Genomic DNA, 19,662 nt, shown 5'->3' on the forward strand with positions numbered 1-19,662 from the left:
GTTTTCCATTCTGTTAGTAGAATTTAAATCGCTGGTAGTGGAGATATTGTTGAACGAATTTCACGATCTCGAATGGCTGAGATTCAAAAATCGGCCCCGTGGTGCAATTTGTTTCTTGGCCCTTGTTTTTCTTGTTCCTCGCATGTTGGGTTTTGGGCGTAAGAAGAGTCAAGAGAAGACGTTGAAGAGAAAAGTTCTGACGAAGAAAACATCCAAGATAGTCAAGCTCTCTTTCGTCATCATAATTGTCACTTGTCTCAGAAGGGGCATTTTTGTTAGGAATTAGGGCTAATATTTTAGCAGATCTTATTTGGACTACATGTTGTTGACAAGCAAAAAAATCAAAATGAAACTAATTCCAAAAATTGCACAAACTACATCCATCAACAAAAAACATCCAAGATAGTCAAGCTCTCTTTCGTCATCATAATTGTCACTTGTCTCAGAAGGGGCATTTTTGTTAGGAATTAGGGCTAATATTTTAGGAGATCTTATTTGGACTACATGTTGTTGACAAGCAAAAAAATCAAAATGAAACTAATTCCAAAAATTGCACAAACTTGGCAATGTTTATCACAGTAAATACACACCTATTATGGTAGTTGGCCGTATACTTGGCATTGTATATTGTGATATACAAATAGAATTAAACGGCCACCGACGATGAAAAAGCAATCCAATCGGTATACAAATCATAGTAAACAAACAAAAATATGTCTATCAACCTGCTCGATCTATTTTTTAACTATATACACTGTTAAAAACATGAAAAAAAGCATTAAAAACCTTGCGAAACGGCGGCAGTTTCCGTCATTCGGCCATTTTGGATAAAACTGACAGTTAAAAGTGTTGCCACAACTTTGTAATAATTTTCTAGCGAATATGTGCAGATTGAGTCAATAGTATTTGCTATTAAAAATAATTTAACGTACTTAATAACCTTTGTAGATTTATATTTCGTCAGTGTATATCCCAATAAACAAAATCAAATAAAGGGTTAAGGTTTGAGGAGTTTCCTCAATTCCTCATGAATCCGATTATAAGAAATTGAAGCTTGACAAACTTTGACTTGAAAACTCAATATGCTTAACAAACATAACTAAATAAATGCACTGTTCTGAACTTAAAGGCATGCTTTTCTTACAAAAATACCAAAGTCACTATGAGTGTGCCGTTCAGATTTTAGGAGTTCGGTTCTGACCATCATCAGCAGTTCTACTGCACCAAATATCGCTGTTCTGGACGTAAGTGCATGCTGTTCTTATAAGAATACCAAAGTCACTGTAAGTGTGCCATTCAGATTTGAGGAGTTTGGTTCTGACCATGATCAGAAAATCCACTGCACCAAATATCACTGTTCTAGACGTAAGTGCATGCTGTTCTTATAAAAATACCAAAGTAACTACAAGCGTGCCGTTTAGATTTGAGGAGTTCGGTTCTGACCATCATCAGCAGTTCCACTGCACCAAATGTCACTATTCTGGACGTAAGTGCATGCTGTTCTTATAAAAATACCAAAGTAACTACAACCGTGCCGTTCAGATTTGAGGAGTTCGGTTGTGACCATCATCAGCAGTTCCACTGCACCAAATGTCACTGTTCTGGACGTAAGTGCATGCTGTTCCTATAAAAATACCAAAGTCACTATAAGCGTGCCGTTCAGATTTCAGGAGTTCGATTCTGACCATCATCAGCAGTCCCATTGCACCAAATGTCACTGTTCTGGACGAAAGTGCATGCTATTCTTATAAAAATACCAAAGTCACTATAAGTGTGCCGTTCAGATTTGAGTTCGGTTCAAACCATCATCAGCAGTTCCACTGCACCAAATGTCACTGTTCTGGACGAAAGTGCATGCTGTTCTTATAAAAATACCAAAGTAACTACAAGCGTGCCATTTAGATTTGAGGAGTTCGGTTCTAACCATCATCAGCAGTTCCACTGCACCAAATGTCACTATTCTGGACGTAAGTGCATGCTGTTCTTATAAAAATACCAAAGTAACTACAAGCGTGCCGTTTAAATTTGAGGAGTTCGGTTCTGACCATCATCAGCAGTTCCACTGCACCAAATGTCACTATTCTGGACGTAAGTGCATGCTGTTCTTATAAAAATACCAAAGTAACTACAAGCGTGCCGTTTAGATTTGAGGAGTTCGGTTCTGACCATCATCAGCAGTTCCACTGCACCAAATGTCACTATTCTGGACGTAAGTGCATGCTGTTCCTATAAAAATACCAAAAGTCACTATAAGCGTGCCGTTCAGATTTGAGGAGTTCGGTTGTGACCATCATCAGCAGTTCCACTGCACCAAATGTCACTGTTCTGGACGTAAGTGCATGCTTTTCTTACAAAAATACCAAAGTCACTATAAGCGTGCCGTTCAGATTTGAGGAGTTCGGTTCTGACCATCATCAGCAGTCCCATTGCACCAAATGTCACTGTTCTGGACGAAAGTGCATGCTGTTCCTATAAAAATACCAAAAGTCACTATGAGTGTGCCGTTCAGATTTGAGGAGTTCTGTTCTGACCATCATCAGCAGTTCCACTGCACCAAATGTCACTGTTCTGGACGTAAGTGCATGCTGTTCTTATAAAAATACCAAAGTCACTATGAGTGTGCCGTTCAGATTTGAGGAGTTCTGTTCTGACCATCATCAGCAGTTCCACTGCACCAAATGTCACTGTTCTGGACGTAAGTGCATGATGTTCTTACAAAAATACCAAAGTCACTATAAGCGTGCCGTTCAGATTTGAGGAGTTCGGTTCTGACCATCATCAGCAGTCCCATTGCACCAAATGTCACTGTTCTGGACGAAAGTGCATGCTGTTCTTATAAAAATACCAAAGTCACTTTAAGTGTGCAGTTCAGATTTGAGTTCGGTTCAAACCATCATCAGCGGTTCCACTGCACCAAATGTCACTGTTCTGGACGTAAGTGCATGCTGTTCTTATAAAAATACCAAAGTCACTTTAAGTGTGCAGTTCAGATTTGAGTTCGGTTCAAACCATCATCAGCAGTTCCACTGCACCAAATGTCACTGTTCTGGACGAAAGTGCATGCTGTTCTTATAAAAATACCAAAGTCACTATAAGTGCACTGCTTTACCTGTATTAGTGAGACAAATAAGACCTCTATAACTGAGATAAGCTTTTTCGACTGCACAGTCACATTTACCTCTACTAGTGAGACAGAGTGTATTTTTATATAGTCTCAGTAATAGAGGTATCTATTAATGAGACTATATTTGAAAAAAAACCGGCCAAGTGCGAGTCGGACTCGCGCACCGAGGGTTCCGTACAAACCTGCAAGGTTTACAATTATTAAAAAAAAATATATTATGTGATGTAACTAAAAATTTATGGTTTTCGTAATTTTTCCTTTATCTATGCTATAAGACGTTGCTTCGTACCAAATTTCAAGATTCTGAGTTCACGGGAAGCACCCTGTAGGTTTTGATTCCCTTGCAAGTGTCGAAAATTTGCGGCATAAACGGCTGTATCTTTTGATTGCGTTGGCTTAGAAGTTTGATTTTTTCACAGCTTCAAGGGACAGTAGACCTGAGTAATTGATATAAATTTCAGCTTCATACCTCCACGCGTTCCTGAGAAAAAGGGTCTTGACAGACGGACGTACGGACGGACAGACGGACAACAAAGTGATCCTATAAGGGTTCCGTTTTTTCCTTTTGAGGTACGGAACCCTAATTACATTCACTTCATTGTTTGTTTAGAATGGTATAGGAATTTACCTCTGTATTTGAGACACAGTCAATCCATGACCTTTGTAACTTTTTACTTTTTAAATTAATTGTTTGTCATTAATTGTACATATATGTAGGTATAAAGAGGTAAGGTAACTTATGATCGAAAGTTTATTTTATATGCCGGTGTATGAAGCATTTTGTCCAGCACTGTAGTCATTGTGAATTGATGTGTAAGGGTCTCCCCAAACCTATCGACGCGAAATATGCTCTAGCCGACCAAAAATCGCTCGTTAGTTCATCTTCATAGATGCTTTCGCGACATCGATTTTTAGTCGGTGAAAGCCATGAAATCGGCTTTGCCAATAGGTTTGAGGAAACCTTATCCAATAAATAAACCCTTTGTAATTTGACGATCCATTCCAGGAGATTTATTAGAAATGGTATGGAATTGTAATTATTTACCTACTTTTAAGAACTATGCACAGTGAGCTGCAGAAGTGGATGGCGAATTTATAATATTTCCATGCAATTTTGCAGGTCACTGTACGATTTAACACATACAACATAGCGTAGGTACTATACTTGACGATCATAATATGAATTCCTTAAACGATCGTAGATTGTCATGCAAATTTTATTTTAGTTTCCGTATAAAACATAATGTAGTATTGCTTATGAATAAATAATTTACAGTCTAATTATCATAGGAGGTAGGGCTGGTAGGGCATAGCGAGTGATATTCCGCTTTGTGTGTTAGGGCACAGCACAGCGGATATCGTCTCGCTCGAATCTAGAGCAGAGCCCATCTGGGGTAGTACCTCCGCCTTACAGAAGTCCGCAGCCAAATAGCACTAGACCCTACTCATAGTGCCTGCCGGTGAGTAAGGCTGCCAGAGCTCAACGAGGGTGCGGTGTGCTGGATGACGGGAGGACTTACGGAACTAACTTGTTCCGTCTATTGTCCTTTGAGTCGTCGGCAACCCGAACCCTCCTTGGAACTTATACACTCCTTTTTGCTGTGTACCTACTTAACACAGCAAAAGGGAATGTACAAGTTTCTAATGGGGTGGCAACGCGCATGTGACAAGAATGTACTTGAGTTGCAGGCGTCCATAGGTTATGATGACCGCTTTCCATCAGGCGGACCGTACGCTTGTTTGCCACCGACGTAGTATAAAAAAAATTGTATTATGAAATAAATGAATCTTGTCTAAATGTGCCTAAGATGTTAAAAAAAACCGGCCAAGAGCGTGTCGGGCCACGCTCAGTGTAGGGTTCCGTAGTTTTCCGTATTTTTCTCAAAAACTAATGAACCTATCAAGTTCAAAACAATTTTCCTAGAAAGTCTTTATAATGTTCTACTTTAGTGATTTTTTTCATATTTTTTTAACTTATGGTTCAAAAGTTAGAGGGGGGACGCACTTTTTTTCCTTTAGGAGCGATTATTTCCGAAAATATTAATATTTTAAAAAAACGATCTTAGTAAACTCTTATTCATTTTTAAATACCTATCCAACGATATATCACACGTTGGGGTTGGAATGAAAAAAAATAACAGCCCCCACTTTACGTGTAGGGGGGGGGGGGGTACCCTAATAAAACATTTTTTTCCATTTTTTATTTTTGCACTTTGTTGGCATGATTGATATACATATTAGTACCAAATTTCTGCTTTCTAGTGCTAATGGTTACTGAGATTATCCGCGGACGGACGGATGGACGGACGGACGGACGGACGGACAGACGGACGGACGGACAGACGGACAGACGGACGGACGGACGGACGGACGGACGGACAGACGGACAGACAGACATGGCGAAACTATAAGGGTTCCTAGTTGACTACGGAACCCTAAAAACGGCCTAGTGCGAGTTGTACTCGCGTTGCAAGGGTTCCGTACACTACAAGAAGGGCTTCCCCCTTCGAGTCCCAAGCATCTATATGTACCTATTTACTTATATTTTACTGACATCATATGATGTCGCTGGGACTCGAATGGTTAAAAAATTATTTAAAAACATATTTTTGAAACTTAGTATCTCGCTCATGCTCTTTCATTTGATATGTAACACAATAGGTACGTATACTTCAAAAAACTTCAGTTTTTAATATTCACTTTTAAATTACATGTCCATCTTTGGCTCACAGGTTAACATACCTGTGCCAAAATTTCAAGTTGATCGGTTGAGTAGTTTTGGAGAAAATTAGCTGTTACAGACGGACAGACAGACGCACGAGTGATCCTATAAGGGTTCCGTTTTTCCTTTATGAGGTACGGAACCCTAAAAACTGAGTTATTGAATTATGGAATAGTTTCTTATTAGATATTCACGTAATCATTTGTGTACCTACACAAACACTGAAACTAAACATTGTACCCGTTTGAAATTATGAAATTTCCAGAATTAAGTGTACTATAATTATTTGAATTAGAAGAAACGTAACTTATTGCTGGATATAACTTTCCTCAGATGTTAATTTAATATTATAGTTCAACTTAAAACATCGAAGTGCTGGGCGTCCTAGCCGTGTGATTCAAATTTAAAAACATGGTTCTTCAGCACTCGCTCGCTTGATAAAATGTTAAAAATAACACCGGTACCTGCCCCTAATGTATCACGTCTAATGACTCGAGACAGGAAGTGCTTCGGGTTTCATGCTCAACCATTTAAGTATTTGCTTACCAACTTAATCTTTTTTTTTATGAAGCTGTAGGTACCTGAATTTTCCACCCATAACGCCAACCTATCTTCTTCGTTAACCGGGAATCGGAACACTAAAATTTCTCCGGATAGATTTTTGCAGTTCACGTATGCACATGTACACGGCATTTTTACAATTTATGTCAAGTTGAAAACCAGAATGACAATTATTGTCACTGTGTCAAATTGAACAAAACTTATTTAATCTATGAAATCTGTCGACAACCCAAGTCCAGCGCCATCTGATGTGACATTTTAACAATAATTAGTTGGCTATAAAGCTATCGCAACTTAATGAATGCTTGTGAATTCCGAAACTGTCAAAGCAGCAGAAACTCAAAATGATTTGAGGCAAAAGGACGTAACTCCATGAAAAAGAACTGCTAGAGTCATCTAGCGACAGCCAAGCAATTCACGTAGTCCGTTACACAATTGACTTAGACCGTAGCGCTCTAGAAGACTATATTCTCTTTGATAATATACAAATACTTATATACATAGAAAACATCCATGACTTAGGAACAAAATACCTGTGCTCATCCCACAAATAAATGCCCTTACCGGGATTCGAACCCGGGACCGCGGCGTAGCAGGCAGGTTCACTACCGACTGCGCCAGACCAGTCGTCAAAAAAAGCATCAAAACATTTGCTTTGGCTCCATGCTTACCTATAAGTATTAAGATCTAGATGGTTCATGTTATGCGACCACTGCACGCGTATGGGGTTGTCGCCGCGCACATCGCAGAGTAGCGTGGCTGGCGAGTCGCGTCGTGCCGTCATGTTGGTCGATGTCAACTCGAACCGCGCTGGCTCTGAAGAGAAATAACGAAAGCTAGGTAATCAATGGATTTTCATTCAAATATCAAAAACATTAATTCAGCAAGTAGGTCACAGGGGCACTTATTCTACATGTCAACGTTACAATAATTAAATAAAATGAAATCAACGAAAGTACAAAGTTACTATAATTAATAAGAGGCGTATAGAGTCTCAAGAGCCACTTGCACCAACGAAAATGACCCGAGGGTTAACCCACCATTTTATATGGAATTTGGTAGATGACAGCCTTGAGCCCACTATCCCTGAGTTAAGTGGTTGGTGCAAGCGGGACTTAATGTCAAAGTACATTTAAAAATTAAACACGATAAAAAAAACAAACTGATACAAATAAAAAAATACTAAAATAACTTTAGAGTTGTAAAATGGTTCTAAGAGGCTCTAGATGTCACAACTAAAGATAATAAATATAAATCTACTTTTCTTTCATATCAATAAATCGTCAGATCGTCATCCACAATAAGCGCTTTGACAGGAGAACGCTTTGCTTCTCGCCGGGCAATCTGAGCAGTATGATTTCAAGGATTATCACTAGATGTTCAAGCGTAACAACAACATCAGACTTCTGCCAGCTTATTGAACAAACAAAAAAGGAATCATCAATTTACTAACAATAACCATTTAATCGTAACTCAAGCTTTCAAAGGTCTATGTAGACAGTAATCACTAATCATTTTTCGATTTCGCGACTTGTGCTTATGCTAAAAACTTCGATTGAGTTAGTTCTTCGAGGTCCTAAATTAATCTAAATTATTATTAAAATGCATAATGCTAAGAATAACATACCATTGACATCGACCTTGATAGTCTTAGACAGGGGCGAACCGACCCCGTTCTCAGCTTTGCACATGTACTGCCCCTCATCGTAGGGCAGCGCTGACTCAATCCACAGGGTCCCGTTGGTGTAGAACTGGAAACGCCCACCGAGGTTCACTAGTGGAACGAAGTCTGATGATGCAGGACCTGGGTTATGAATGACAATTTAAAGTTACTGGGTTACGAATGAAGCATTACTTGCGAGTATGATATCAACTGTTTTGACTGTCACCTCTTTATTAAACAGCCAATTTTTAAGTGATAGGGCAGAAATAGGTACGTTCGTGCCCGTTTGATAAGACAGAGAGAGAGAGAGGGGGGGGGGGAGAGAAAGAGAGAGAGAGAGAGTGTTTCATGTTTACCTCTCTGTTTCATCCATGTAACTTGAGGACTGGGCGAGCCTGTGGTCTGGCAATGTAAAGCCACTGGCTCCCCGGCCAGAATCGCTTCATCCTTTGGTTCTGTTATCCATTTTGGAGACACTGCAGCATGTAAAAAAGGCAAAACGTTAGGCGATGAAATGGTGTTGGGTTACGTCCGTTGTTTGGACATGCTTTTGGGTTCCTCATTATTGTGCAAAAACGTATTTTGAAGGCGATGGTACATTTTATATAGTTAAAGTTTAAAGGATGACTCAGATTAGACCGACCGGACTATCTACACACCCTTATCAATGTCCACTGGTCGGTGAACACGTGATGCTTCTTAAAGAAAACGGCGCACCACCGGTAGCTTCTAGAAAGAGTACTAGAAAGACTCGGTCCGGTCTAGAAAGAGTTACCCTTAATTGAAACTTTAATAATGGGCGTACGAAGATTACGTGTACACAGCTTTGACGATAAGTGATTACCTAGCTTATCCTAAGTATTTCATAATTACAAAACAAAATCTGGTAGGTACTTTATCATCTACATAACTTTACCTTATCCTGCTGCTTAAAAAAATCAAATTCTATTCATCTATAAAATCATAACCTTAATATACACAAAAACTATTAATATTAATATTTCTTCACCATTTGATAAAACAAAACTTACTTCATTCTTATTTCAATAATATAGCATTAAATGTAGGTAAAAAATCTTCATCTTACGTAAAACAGGTATATCTTTCCTCGAAAACCATTTTTCAAACAGGCATCACGCACATCATTAATTCACAATGTTCACGCCAAATCGACGGTATTTCATATTTCTCAAATGACATCGCTGAATGAACGGATCAATGAGGTGACCGCTCATTCTCATTCATTCAATGCTGTATGGTTGACCCCAGGACTCTCACACAGTGTTGTCACATACAATTTGAACAAAATGGTAGACCAGGGTGAAAAAATAGGTAGAAACTGGTAGAATTAGAAACGAAAAATAGGTAGATCTACCTGTTTTAATACCATCTAAGGTAAGTCCAGTTTTAATGATTAAAAATGCTTCTAAACTATTAAAAATATATTTATTGGTTTACTTGGTGAGTTCTTTATGGTGTTTATACATGTTTTTGTTAAAATATTTTAAACACAAGCTAGCGTCTCCGAGAGCTGCCACTGTCAGGCTGTCAGAAGTGTCAGTGTCATGTCATTGTCAAATGACACTGTCACTGTCACTACCAGGCTGTCAGTGTCAAAACTGTCAAACATCAAGACTTTGCTGACTCACCCACAGATTATTCACTAAACACGTTCCGATTCAAGTAAAATGCTGTAATTATAAGACAGGTAAAACTTAATTTCGTAACACGCATGGAGAATTTTCTACAATAGTAATATTTTAGAAAATAGGTAGATTTAGGACCGAAATAGGTAGACAGGTAGACGGGAGGCAAAATAGGTAGATCTACCTATAAATAGGTAGATGTGACAACACTGCTCTCACACTTCCTTCCTGGTCATGATATAGATCGGTCGCGTTACCGTCGCGGTGCGTATCGCGGCTCCGAAGCCGCCATGGCCCACGTGGCTAAAGATGTAGACCGCGGGGCGGTGTCTATTTTATCTTGGTTAAGTAGTTTATAGTTTAATCTCAGTGTAGTAGTGATAAGTGAAAGCCTGGTGTAACGAATACACACAATTTATAGAGAGTCAGTGCTTTTCATTCAATCACCTAACCTAAACGGCGCGAGGCGTGCGCCGTCATTCAGCAACCTGAAGCGGCGTCTTCCCGGCTCCAGGGCGGGCCAAAGCAGAGCCTAGTCGAGGCGACAGGCATTCATCAGACCAGCGTGCGCAGGGCGCGCACGCGACCTACTCGGCGGACCACGAGGGGACCGAGTCATCGTGGACGAGCACGCACGGCGTGCTAGCAATGTGTTAAGGTGATCGTCGAAGCGAGTAAGTCTTTGACGGCAACATTTAGTGGAACATGCGAGGAGCATGACGTCACGTAGCTAGCTGGACGAGCAGGCTGCAAATCAAGAGGCCCACAAGGGGGCCATTCTCATCGGTTGCGTGTGCGCAAGGCGTGCGCGCACCGTACCCAGTTGGCGACAGGGCGCAAGAGCCTTTGTTCCCAACATTTTTGGTGGATCCCATGAGGGGAGTACGGTGCTTCGTGAGACGGAAGCGGCGTGCGTCGGACTAAAGCACGATAAAGAGGGGAAGTGCGGCGCTCCGTGGGACGGAAGCGGCGTGCGTCGGACCAAAGCACGATAAAGAAGAAAGAAAATACGGCGCTCCGTGGGACGGAGGCGGCGTACGACGGACCACAGCACAGCAGGGAAAGAAGAACGCTTGGCGCAGCACGACGCGCGGCGACGACTGTGTTTGCTAAAAATCATTAAGTTTAGAATCAGTGCGCGTATGGGCAATTACTCGTAGATTTACTGTGAAGTGAAGTGAATCGCACAATTTCGAGGTTATCACGTGGAGAACGACGGGAGCGCAGCAGCTCGACTCGTTCACTTATTCGTTCATTCGGTCACCGGTCATTCAGCGTTCATCGAACAATTCGGTTCAATCATCTGTTAGAGACTATTAAGTGTGTCTGTGGTCACTGGTCAGTCATTCACTCATTCATTCATTCGTTCAGAAACGTCAATGTCAATTCAGTGTCATACCTAACGTTCTTTATATTGGAATAGGATCAAATAATTATTTGATTTATTTATTAAAAGAATAGATTGGAAACAGTTTTCTTGTAAATTGATAATCAATAGAATGCCAAGTGAGTATGGCCGTGGAAGCGGTAAAGGTACAGTTTAGCGATAACTACCTAATGCTCTCGGAGCTATTGCGAGTTCAACGATTGGAGTTTTGGGAAAACTACATCGAGACCAACGAGCCACTCATCGAACGCGATGAAGCGTTAAGTGCGTCCACGGAGGAGGCAGCGGCAGCAAGGACTGCTACGTTAAACCAAGGTAAGATCAAATTACCGTCAGTGTGTTTACCCACCTTAAGTAAAAGGTTATTTACGTCACTTGTAGACGCTTGTATATTTGATGCAGGAAAATATTATTGTGTGTGTGTCACCACAAGGTGAGGCGCTGTCAGTGATACAGCACCTGCCGTTAGACGGCGCTAGTTATAGTGTAGCATTAGGACTGTTGCACAAGAGATATTATGACAGTAGGTTGTTTATAGTTACCTACACCGAGCGGACCCTCAGTCTGCTATCAGTGAAGCATTGGAGTGTCGATATGAGGTCTGCCTACTATGACCCGTCGCGGGAATCATTACAAGCGCTGGAGAAGCTTAGCCAGCCAGTCAGTTCATGGTCATATCTGATAATTAACTCAATGTTACAGAAACGATCGGCTTGGATCCACAAACTGTTCAAGGAGCAGCATGGAAGGAACCTGGAGGTGCTGCCCACGACCAAGCAGTTGCTGGAACTGCTGGATAAGCAGTGCAGAGGATGGCAAGCAGTGCCAACTGCAGCGGAGGAGCTGCGGACCGTGCAGTGCGGCCCGGCCCCTGCCCGAGGTCGACCCGGAGCAGCGGGGCATTCTTCAAGGAAGGTCCTAGCTGTGGAACAGAACCATGAACAGGTGAACGTACCTCAGTTATTTTACTCATACTGCTCGAGTTCAGAGTGTCAGTCGTCAGGGCACGACTCACCATGCGACGGAGGTGCAGTGAGGCGAACACCTATGACAGGAGAGTCAACTGTGCATAGTGTGCGGGTATCGCCACCGACCATGCCGAGGGCGTCAGGCATGACACGCATAGTTGTGAAGAGATCATTTTTCGATAAACTCAATTTACTTCAAACTCAAACGGCCTTGATCATGATCAGGTCAGGCAATGGTAAGTATGTGAAAGCGAGGGCTTTAATTGACACCGAAGTGGATTGTACAGTTGTTGAGGAATCATTTGTAGATAAATATCACTTGCAACAACAGTGTATTGGAAATAATATTCATGATACAGGGATGAATGTGCCAGGCACAGTCACAGGGATTTCAGTCAGACCTAGGGTAAATGTACCAGTCATTGAAGAGGTGACTACAACCATGTATCAAGTCATGGGAAACATACCCTACTGTAACCAAGGATTAGAAGTTCATTTAAGTTCATCAAAGCTACGGTTAGCTAAAGGTTATTTCAACAAGGATCAATATATGGCCATCATGCAAGGACTTGATGTAATAAAATATATGCTCGCTGGTTCAAAGATGTTCACTAACATTCCAGGAGTCGAGGCCTAAGACACGGGCGTCAGGCAGGTCATCATGGGAGTGGTGCAGATGCACGCATCATCATCATCATTGGTTCAAGCAAGAGAGACTTCAGTAGAGGACTACGGTCTCCACCACGCGACTCAAGGAGTTCTGGAGAGGTTCTGGAAGGCGGAGCAGCCCCGACGAAGAAACGGGAATAACCAGAATACCTACATAGGATACTCAAGGTCGTATTCTTCCATTATTAAATATCATGATCAATGGTATGTCTACCACGGAAGGCAGACAGACCCAGGCTGGGCGGACAAGAACGCTTGTCATGCACGGACTCATTTCATTGGAAGCCAAAGAGGCAAATACAAGGAATTCATGCGCGATTATGAAGCACTTGGTCACATGTCAAGAATATTCATCAATGTCTCACAGGTTTTGCGATTCAGTAACACTGGATGAGACTGGCGACGCTACTAGTCATTGGATCAAGTATGTACAATGGATTCATGCAAAGAGGAATTTGTATTGTTGAAACGAGAAAGGATCGAAAGGATTGTTTCAAACGCAGGGTTTTCATAGAAGAAAACCATTTAATGCTCGTCGGAGTCATAATCCAAACCTATAAGGATCATAGGTAGACTCAATTGCTGATGTAGCATTATCATTGAGCCCATTGTATCACGTCAAGGAGCGCAGTCACCAATGTTAAGTGTCAGAGGTATTGGATACCTGCAGCGAGATCAAACGTCTGTCACGTCAATCGCGATTGTATGTCATATTTAATTTTATCGTATTTCAAGAATAGCGACTGAGTTCGCTGGCCTTACTTAGTTAAAGCTTACCTGTGTAATTTTATATGTTAATTAGGTACGAAGCAGCACACCTCGAGTTTATGTCGTCACTGAGCATCGAGGCAGTCATGCAGATTTCTCCAGGTTTGTCAGCCGACGTAGGCGCCGGCTCGGCCGGAGCGATTAAGGTACGAATTTCTAGTATTAGCTCATACCTCTCGGAGGCCAGTCAAGTCTTTCTTGATAGCGAAATGATCCTATAGAGGAATTTCGTCGTCACGGTACCCGTTGGGAATTCAACCCCAGGCCCTGGTGTAGTTACCAGAGCATCCGAGGAACGACACTTAGAAAGTTAACTGTCTTGTTTCCAATTTATTCAATATTTGTGTTAATATTCAATAAGTATAATAAGACTTTGATCAAATGGCAATTGATGTACCTATTAGTTGTAAATTAGAGTTAATGGTAAAAGCATGTTGTAATTTCAAACTAACTGATATAGTTCTCATCAAGGATGAATGTGATCTAACTATGCCCGGCATAGAGATCTTGATTTTTAACTGTAGCCAGGATCAGGTCAATTTGTGGAATAGAAGGTTTATGTCGGAGAAACTATCCGACCCATGGACAATATGTAAGTCGCTTACGCAGATTTAATTCATGTCCCTTGATATATGCAATTTATTAGAAAATGGTTGTCGTAGGGTCACTGACCTGTGAGAGTCACTGACCTACATTCTGTACATAGGTTTCATTTTATATATGCATGTGTGTTATTCATTAGGGAATGAATGTTGTAGGGTCACTGGCCAATGATGTGTCCCTGACCTACACTATGTAGTATGTACTTAGATTTAATTTTACTTGGTATGTATAACTCATTATGAAATGTGTATTATAAGGTCACTGACCTATGTCGTGTCACTGACCTACCTTATGTATATAGGTCAACTGTTATCATTAAGTTATTAACCACTGTAGCTAGTGTTATTGTTTTGTATACAGCCGTTGCTGGCTATGTCAATGTTAATCATTGTAAGTAGGACTTACTGCTGATGACCTCAGGTCTTCGGGTCAACCCCTGGCTGCCCGGGGCAGGAATGTTCACGCCAAATCGACGGTATTTCATATTTCTCAAATGACATCGCTGAATGAACGGATCAATGAGGTGACCGCTCATTCTCATTCATTCAATGCTGTATGGTTGACCCCAGGACTCTCACACTTCCTTCCTGGTCATGATATAGATCGGTCGCGTTACCGTCGCGGTGCGTATCGCGGCTCCGAAGCCGCCATGGCCCACGTGGCTAAAGATGTAGACCGCGGGGCGGTGTCTATTTTATCTTGGTTAAGTAGTTTATAGTTTAATCTCAGTGTAGTAGTGATAAGTGAAAGCCTGGTGTAACGAATACACACAATTTATAGAGAGTCAGTGCTTTTCATTCAATCACCTAACCTAAACGGCGCGAGGCGTGCGCCGTCATTCAGCAACCTGAAGCGGCGTCTTCCCGGCTCCAGGGCGGGCCAAAGCAGAGCCTAGTCGAGGCGACAGGCATTCATCAGACCAGCGTGCGCAGGGCGCGCACGCGACCTACTCGGCGGACCACGAGGGGACCGAGTCATCGTGGACGAGCACGCACGGCGTGCTAGCAATGTGTTAAGGTGATCGTCGAAGCGAGTAAGTCTTTGACGGCAACATTTAGTGGAACATGCGAGGAGCATGACGTCACGTAGCTAGCTGGACGAGCAGGCTGCAAATCAAGAGGCCCACAAGGGGGCCATTCTCATCGGTTGCGTGTGCGCAAGGCGTGCGCGCACCGTACCCAGTTGGCGACAGGGCGCAAGAGCCTTTGTTCCCAACACACAAAAATATCTTCAAAAGCTACCTACAATACTTCTGACTAAGTAATTATTTCTAAAGCATAACGATATTAATTATTCAGATTTACACACATACCTACCTAATCATGTAATAAAACCACAAGTATCCGAATAATAATAGACTTCGAAACTTCTTGTAAGATAACATATAGACCGTCAACCAAATCTTGTCACTAGAAAAATGCGGCAAATTTGAAAAATCGCGGGCTAGCAACACTAGTTTTGAAAATCGGTGGAAATTCGCGTGTCATTTGTATCTTATCTGTGGAAATCTCCACCCTACCAAAAAGAGAAATAACTAGCACATATCCGTCCCTTTTTAATACATTATCTAATTCGTAAGGAAGGAGCGAGCCCCTTGAAAAAAATATATCTGTGGCTGTTCGACGTACATTGCTGGTTTTTGTTCCTTTCATAGGGATACCATACTTTAGTTTGATGTACATTGCTACTGCCAAAATTTGGTTGACAGGCTATAGTAAAACTTAGTAAAAAAGTTTGGTACAGAAGTTTCGAAGTCATGATATCATTATACGTATGTATGCGTGGTGCGTGGAGCGAACTTCGTCCCCAAACTTATAGACTATTCAGTATCTCCTTTCACACACTCACAGGTCAAATTACCAACTCCTCTAGCTGTCTGTATTCCAATGCTGAGCGAAACAAACATAAAATACAACTTTATAACATTGCATGTGAAAAGTGAACATTAAATATAGAAGTGCTCTTTGTAGGGTGTATCATTATTCTATTATAAAATGCGTGGTTTATGTGTACACTGACTCCTTTTTATCTGGGTCAAAACCTACAAGTTTATAATACATAAAGGAAATTTCCTTTTAATAAAGGAGAAAAAAGACTGCAATAACGAGGTACAGTCAATGCTAAATATAATATATGAATACTTTGTATGTTGCAAATACAGGCAGTTTTGATTCATAGTCCGAACTCTATTCCGTTAGAAACAAGACTCAGTTTACACATACCAAACAGTGCACGTTTTAAAACTAGATGACAAGTGAACATCGCCAATCTTTTACAAACATAACTCGGTGCTCGTTAAGCGTGATAGTGCTTGTGCTTGGATGCTCGGGTGCTCAAGTGCTCGGGTGGACAAGTGCTCATGTGCTTGCTGAAGGGGGGTACCTTTGACGACCAGTTCGGCGGTATAATTGACTTTGGCTGCAGAGTTGGAGGCAACGCAAGTGTATAGACCGCTGTGTCGCGCGAACACCTCTTTGAATACGAGGTTGCTAAAGAAATCGGCGCCTCGCTCTTCCACCTATGTGAGTATTTTTACCGTTCATATTTTGGATACACGTGTAGAAAATGTTTGTAGGTCGAATCAATCAATTGAAAAAGGACACACTGATGTAATTACAAGTATTGACATAATAAAATAAATAACACTAACGACAACGAATGATGTTGTTATGTGATTACTTAATGAAATTGATTACCTTGGACGACATATGACAAGTTACTCTTTAACAGAAATAGATGTCACTGGTAATGTAAGAATATAAAAACTTCAGTGCTTGAAGTCGGATTCGAACCGACGTCTGTAGCTTCCGCGTCTAACCCCATGAAACCCTAAGCTACACCATCGTTGATCCGTTTATAACTTAGAAAATATATAATATGGTAGTGTGATTTCCACAACGTTGAATTAGTTAACTGATTATGAAACAGTGCATAATGTTCAATTGCATGAATTCATGGATTCAGCGATAAGTCCGTAGAAATTGAGCTAACCTGAAGAGATGAGGGTATGGGCACATTGTCCTTCAGCCAGGTGAAGTGGACCGGCATGTCACCAGAAGTAACGCTGCAGCTGACCTGGGCGCGTTTGCCTTCTTGCAGGTTCGCTGAGAACGAGAATGGCTCGATTTCTGGTGGATCTGGAAAGTACGAGGTTACGAGTAGTTTAGTTACCTGCATAATATTATTAGGAATATCTTTGGTTACCGTGATAGTTATTCTTGAAATTATACTATGGAAATGTATTACATCGCAATAATCCATACTAATATTATAAATGGGAAGTGTGTGTGTCTGTTTATTTGTCCGTCTTTCACGGCAATATTACGGAGCGACGAATGACGCGGCTTTTTAAGTGGAGATAGTTGACGCGACTACGAATGACGCGACTTTTTAAGTGGAGATGGTTGGTTTTGAAGGGATGGAGAGTGACATACGTATCGTATCTACTATACTTTTCGTCTTCCTAATCCTTCCCTTAAATGGGGGGTGAAATGGAAGTTTGTATGGAGCATTCTTCCATTTTCGAATTTAACGCAAACGCACTAACAATGGGCTAAACATATTTTTCCTGCACCCGGATTTTACATGGCACCCGCTCCGTACACATATTTCTATTGTGCTTCTTTCGGTGCCTTTAACATTTAAATATCAGTGTCGTATCTAGTCGGGCACATGTCACCATTACAACTATAAAATGTTATGGCCATGGCACAGTATAAAGAGTATTATCATACAGTATGGCCACTTCCGCTCCCCACTGAAAGTGCCGCCCACCCCCTCTCGATTACCTGACAGTTACCGCCTGTCAAAAACGCGAACAGTCGACCTGTCATATGTCACTCATACAAGCATACACTGAGAGAAAATACAACCAGTTTTCATGTTCGTTCAACAAGTTTTTTTGGTTAAAATAGCGCCTACGTGCTCTTTGGTTCAAACAACAAGCTACTTGTCATTTGAATCGGCAATATATTTGAATCAACAAGTCGATTTTATAAAAACAACCTGACACATATTGTTTTAAACATACGTTTGGCTGATTCAAACGGATAAACCGCAACAAGTCGAACTTGTTAAATTCACAATGCAAATTTCTCTCAGTGTAGTACGCGTTCACCTACACGAGCTTAGACTGTGTGCTAGGAACGCGCCTCTTTCATATATTTGATCGCCAGTGTCCGAGGTGTGGCCATGGACAGATGTCAAAGTGACTTCACAGAACATTATAGAAGTCGTTGAAATGTTCACTTGCCTCCTCGGCGTTTCCAATAGTTTATGACTTAAAACAATCCAAGTTTTAAATATGAAAACTAATTTATAAAGCTGGAATGGTGCCCGTGGATATAATGTAGCTTTCCAAGCAGACTATTCATGTCCAACAATCAAGCAACGTCTAATTAGTTATGAATTATCATGACAAAGAGCTTGCTTTCCAATTCATAACGAAGCGACGCTAAGTAGGCACTCTATTGTATATTGCACTAAGCGGATTATACAGGCTAGCTACATTTTAGGCTTTAGAACGTTGTGCAAATTTTAAGTTATTTAATTTATCATCTGCAGCTTTGAGAGTTGTTTCAACAAACGACACAGAACATTACGTAGGGAAACAAAAATTAGAAGGTAAAGTAAAAATGCGGAAAACAATTATTTCACTATAACTTTCTTAATGGGTGGTGTTTTATTTTTAACCGACTTCAAAAAAGAAGGTGTTCAAATTAATCCATATGGTTGTATGTATGTTTGCGAGTCATTATTAATTTCCTAGCCAAAGTGAAATCCATTTTTTTACAAAATGACAGTTAAATAATTAAGCAACATACAAATTACCGAGGATTTTTTTGTACCATCTGGTACATTTCTCGTCATATTAATTCTGACATGATCTAAGATTTTTCCATTTTAATGGAGTTACCTCTCGTTCCGATGACTGTAATCTATCAGTAGTACTTGTACTCACTGCTAACAACAAGCTGTAACTCTCGGCGAGCTATCTCTCCATGTGGGCCGGTCACAGTGCACATGTAGGCGCCGGCCTGTGAGGGATCTACTCGCGACACACGCAATGCCCCTTCCATATTACCATCCCATTCTACTGGGCTACCGTCCCGCTCCCATTTCACTGAACTGTAACAAGAATAACGGATTAGCATTACAGGATTCACGGGTCTACGAACGCATTGCGCTACATCACCGACTTGCTACGGGACTATGCTACGAGTACAGTAAACGGAGATAAAGAATGCACATCGGTCTTTGGAAAGAGACAATCAGACAATTAACGTCATATAAGCAAGAAAGAGACAACACTCTACGAAGACGAAAAACCGATGTGCAATCGTAATCGTAAGTACCAACGTGCTACGGAGTAACTAATATCGAGTAATTCATGATGAGTTGCAAACCTCACCTTTAACACATTTACCGCTGAGCTACAGTCGTATTACTACGTCGTAACCGAATAAAATGGATTTTCATGTATGCGGCGTAAATGCCTCGCAGAGTCAAAATGACAGCGCGACATGATTGGCACTGCATGGGTTAATAAAAT

General features: G+C 41.2%; 1 protein-coding gene across 1 annotated transcript in view; it reads right to left on the reverse strand.

The window, feature by feature from the left end:
- The window catches only part of LOC125225608 (Down syndrome cell adhesion molecule-like protein Dscam2), a 50,115-nt gene that overhangs the window by 23,852 nt on the left and 6,601 nt on the right, over positions 1–19,662 (reverse strand). Inside the window, exons 5-10 of the mRNA XM_048129394.1 lie at positions 19,072–19,238; positions 17,103–17,248; positions 16,494–16,629; positions 8,427–8,546; positions 8,035–8,211; positions 7,079–7,223 (exon numbers count right to left, since the gene is read on the reverse strand). Coding sequence (XP_047985351.1) covers positions 7,079–7,223; positions 8,035–8,211; positions 8,427–8,546; positions 16,494–16,629; positions 17,103–17,248; positions 19,072–19,238 — 891 coding nt within the window. The remainder of the gene's footprint in view (positions 1–7,078; positions 7,224–8,034; positions 8,212–8,426; positions 8,547–16,493; positions 16,630–17,102; positions 17,249–19,071; positions 19,239–19,662) is intronic.

Source organism: Leguminivora glycinivorella, chromosome 4 (assembly GCF_023078275.1).
Source record: "Leguminivora glycinivorella isolate SPB_JAAS2020 chromosome 4, LegGlyc_1.1, whole genome shotgun sequence".
NCBI lineage: Eukaryota > Metazoa > Arthropoda > Insecta > Lepidoptera > Tortricidae > Leguminivora > Leguminivora glycinivorella.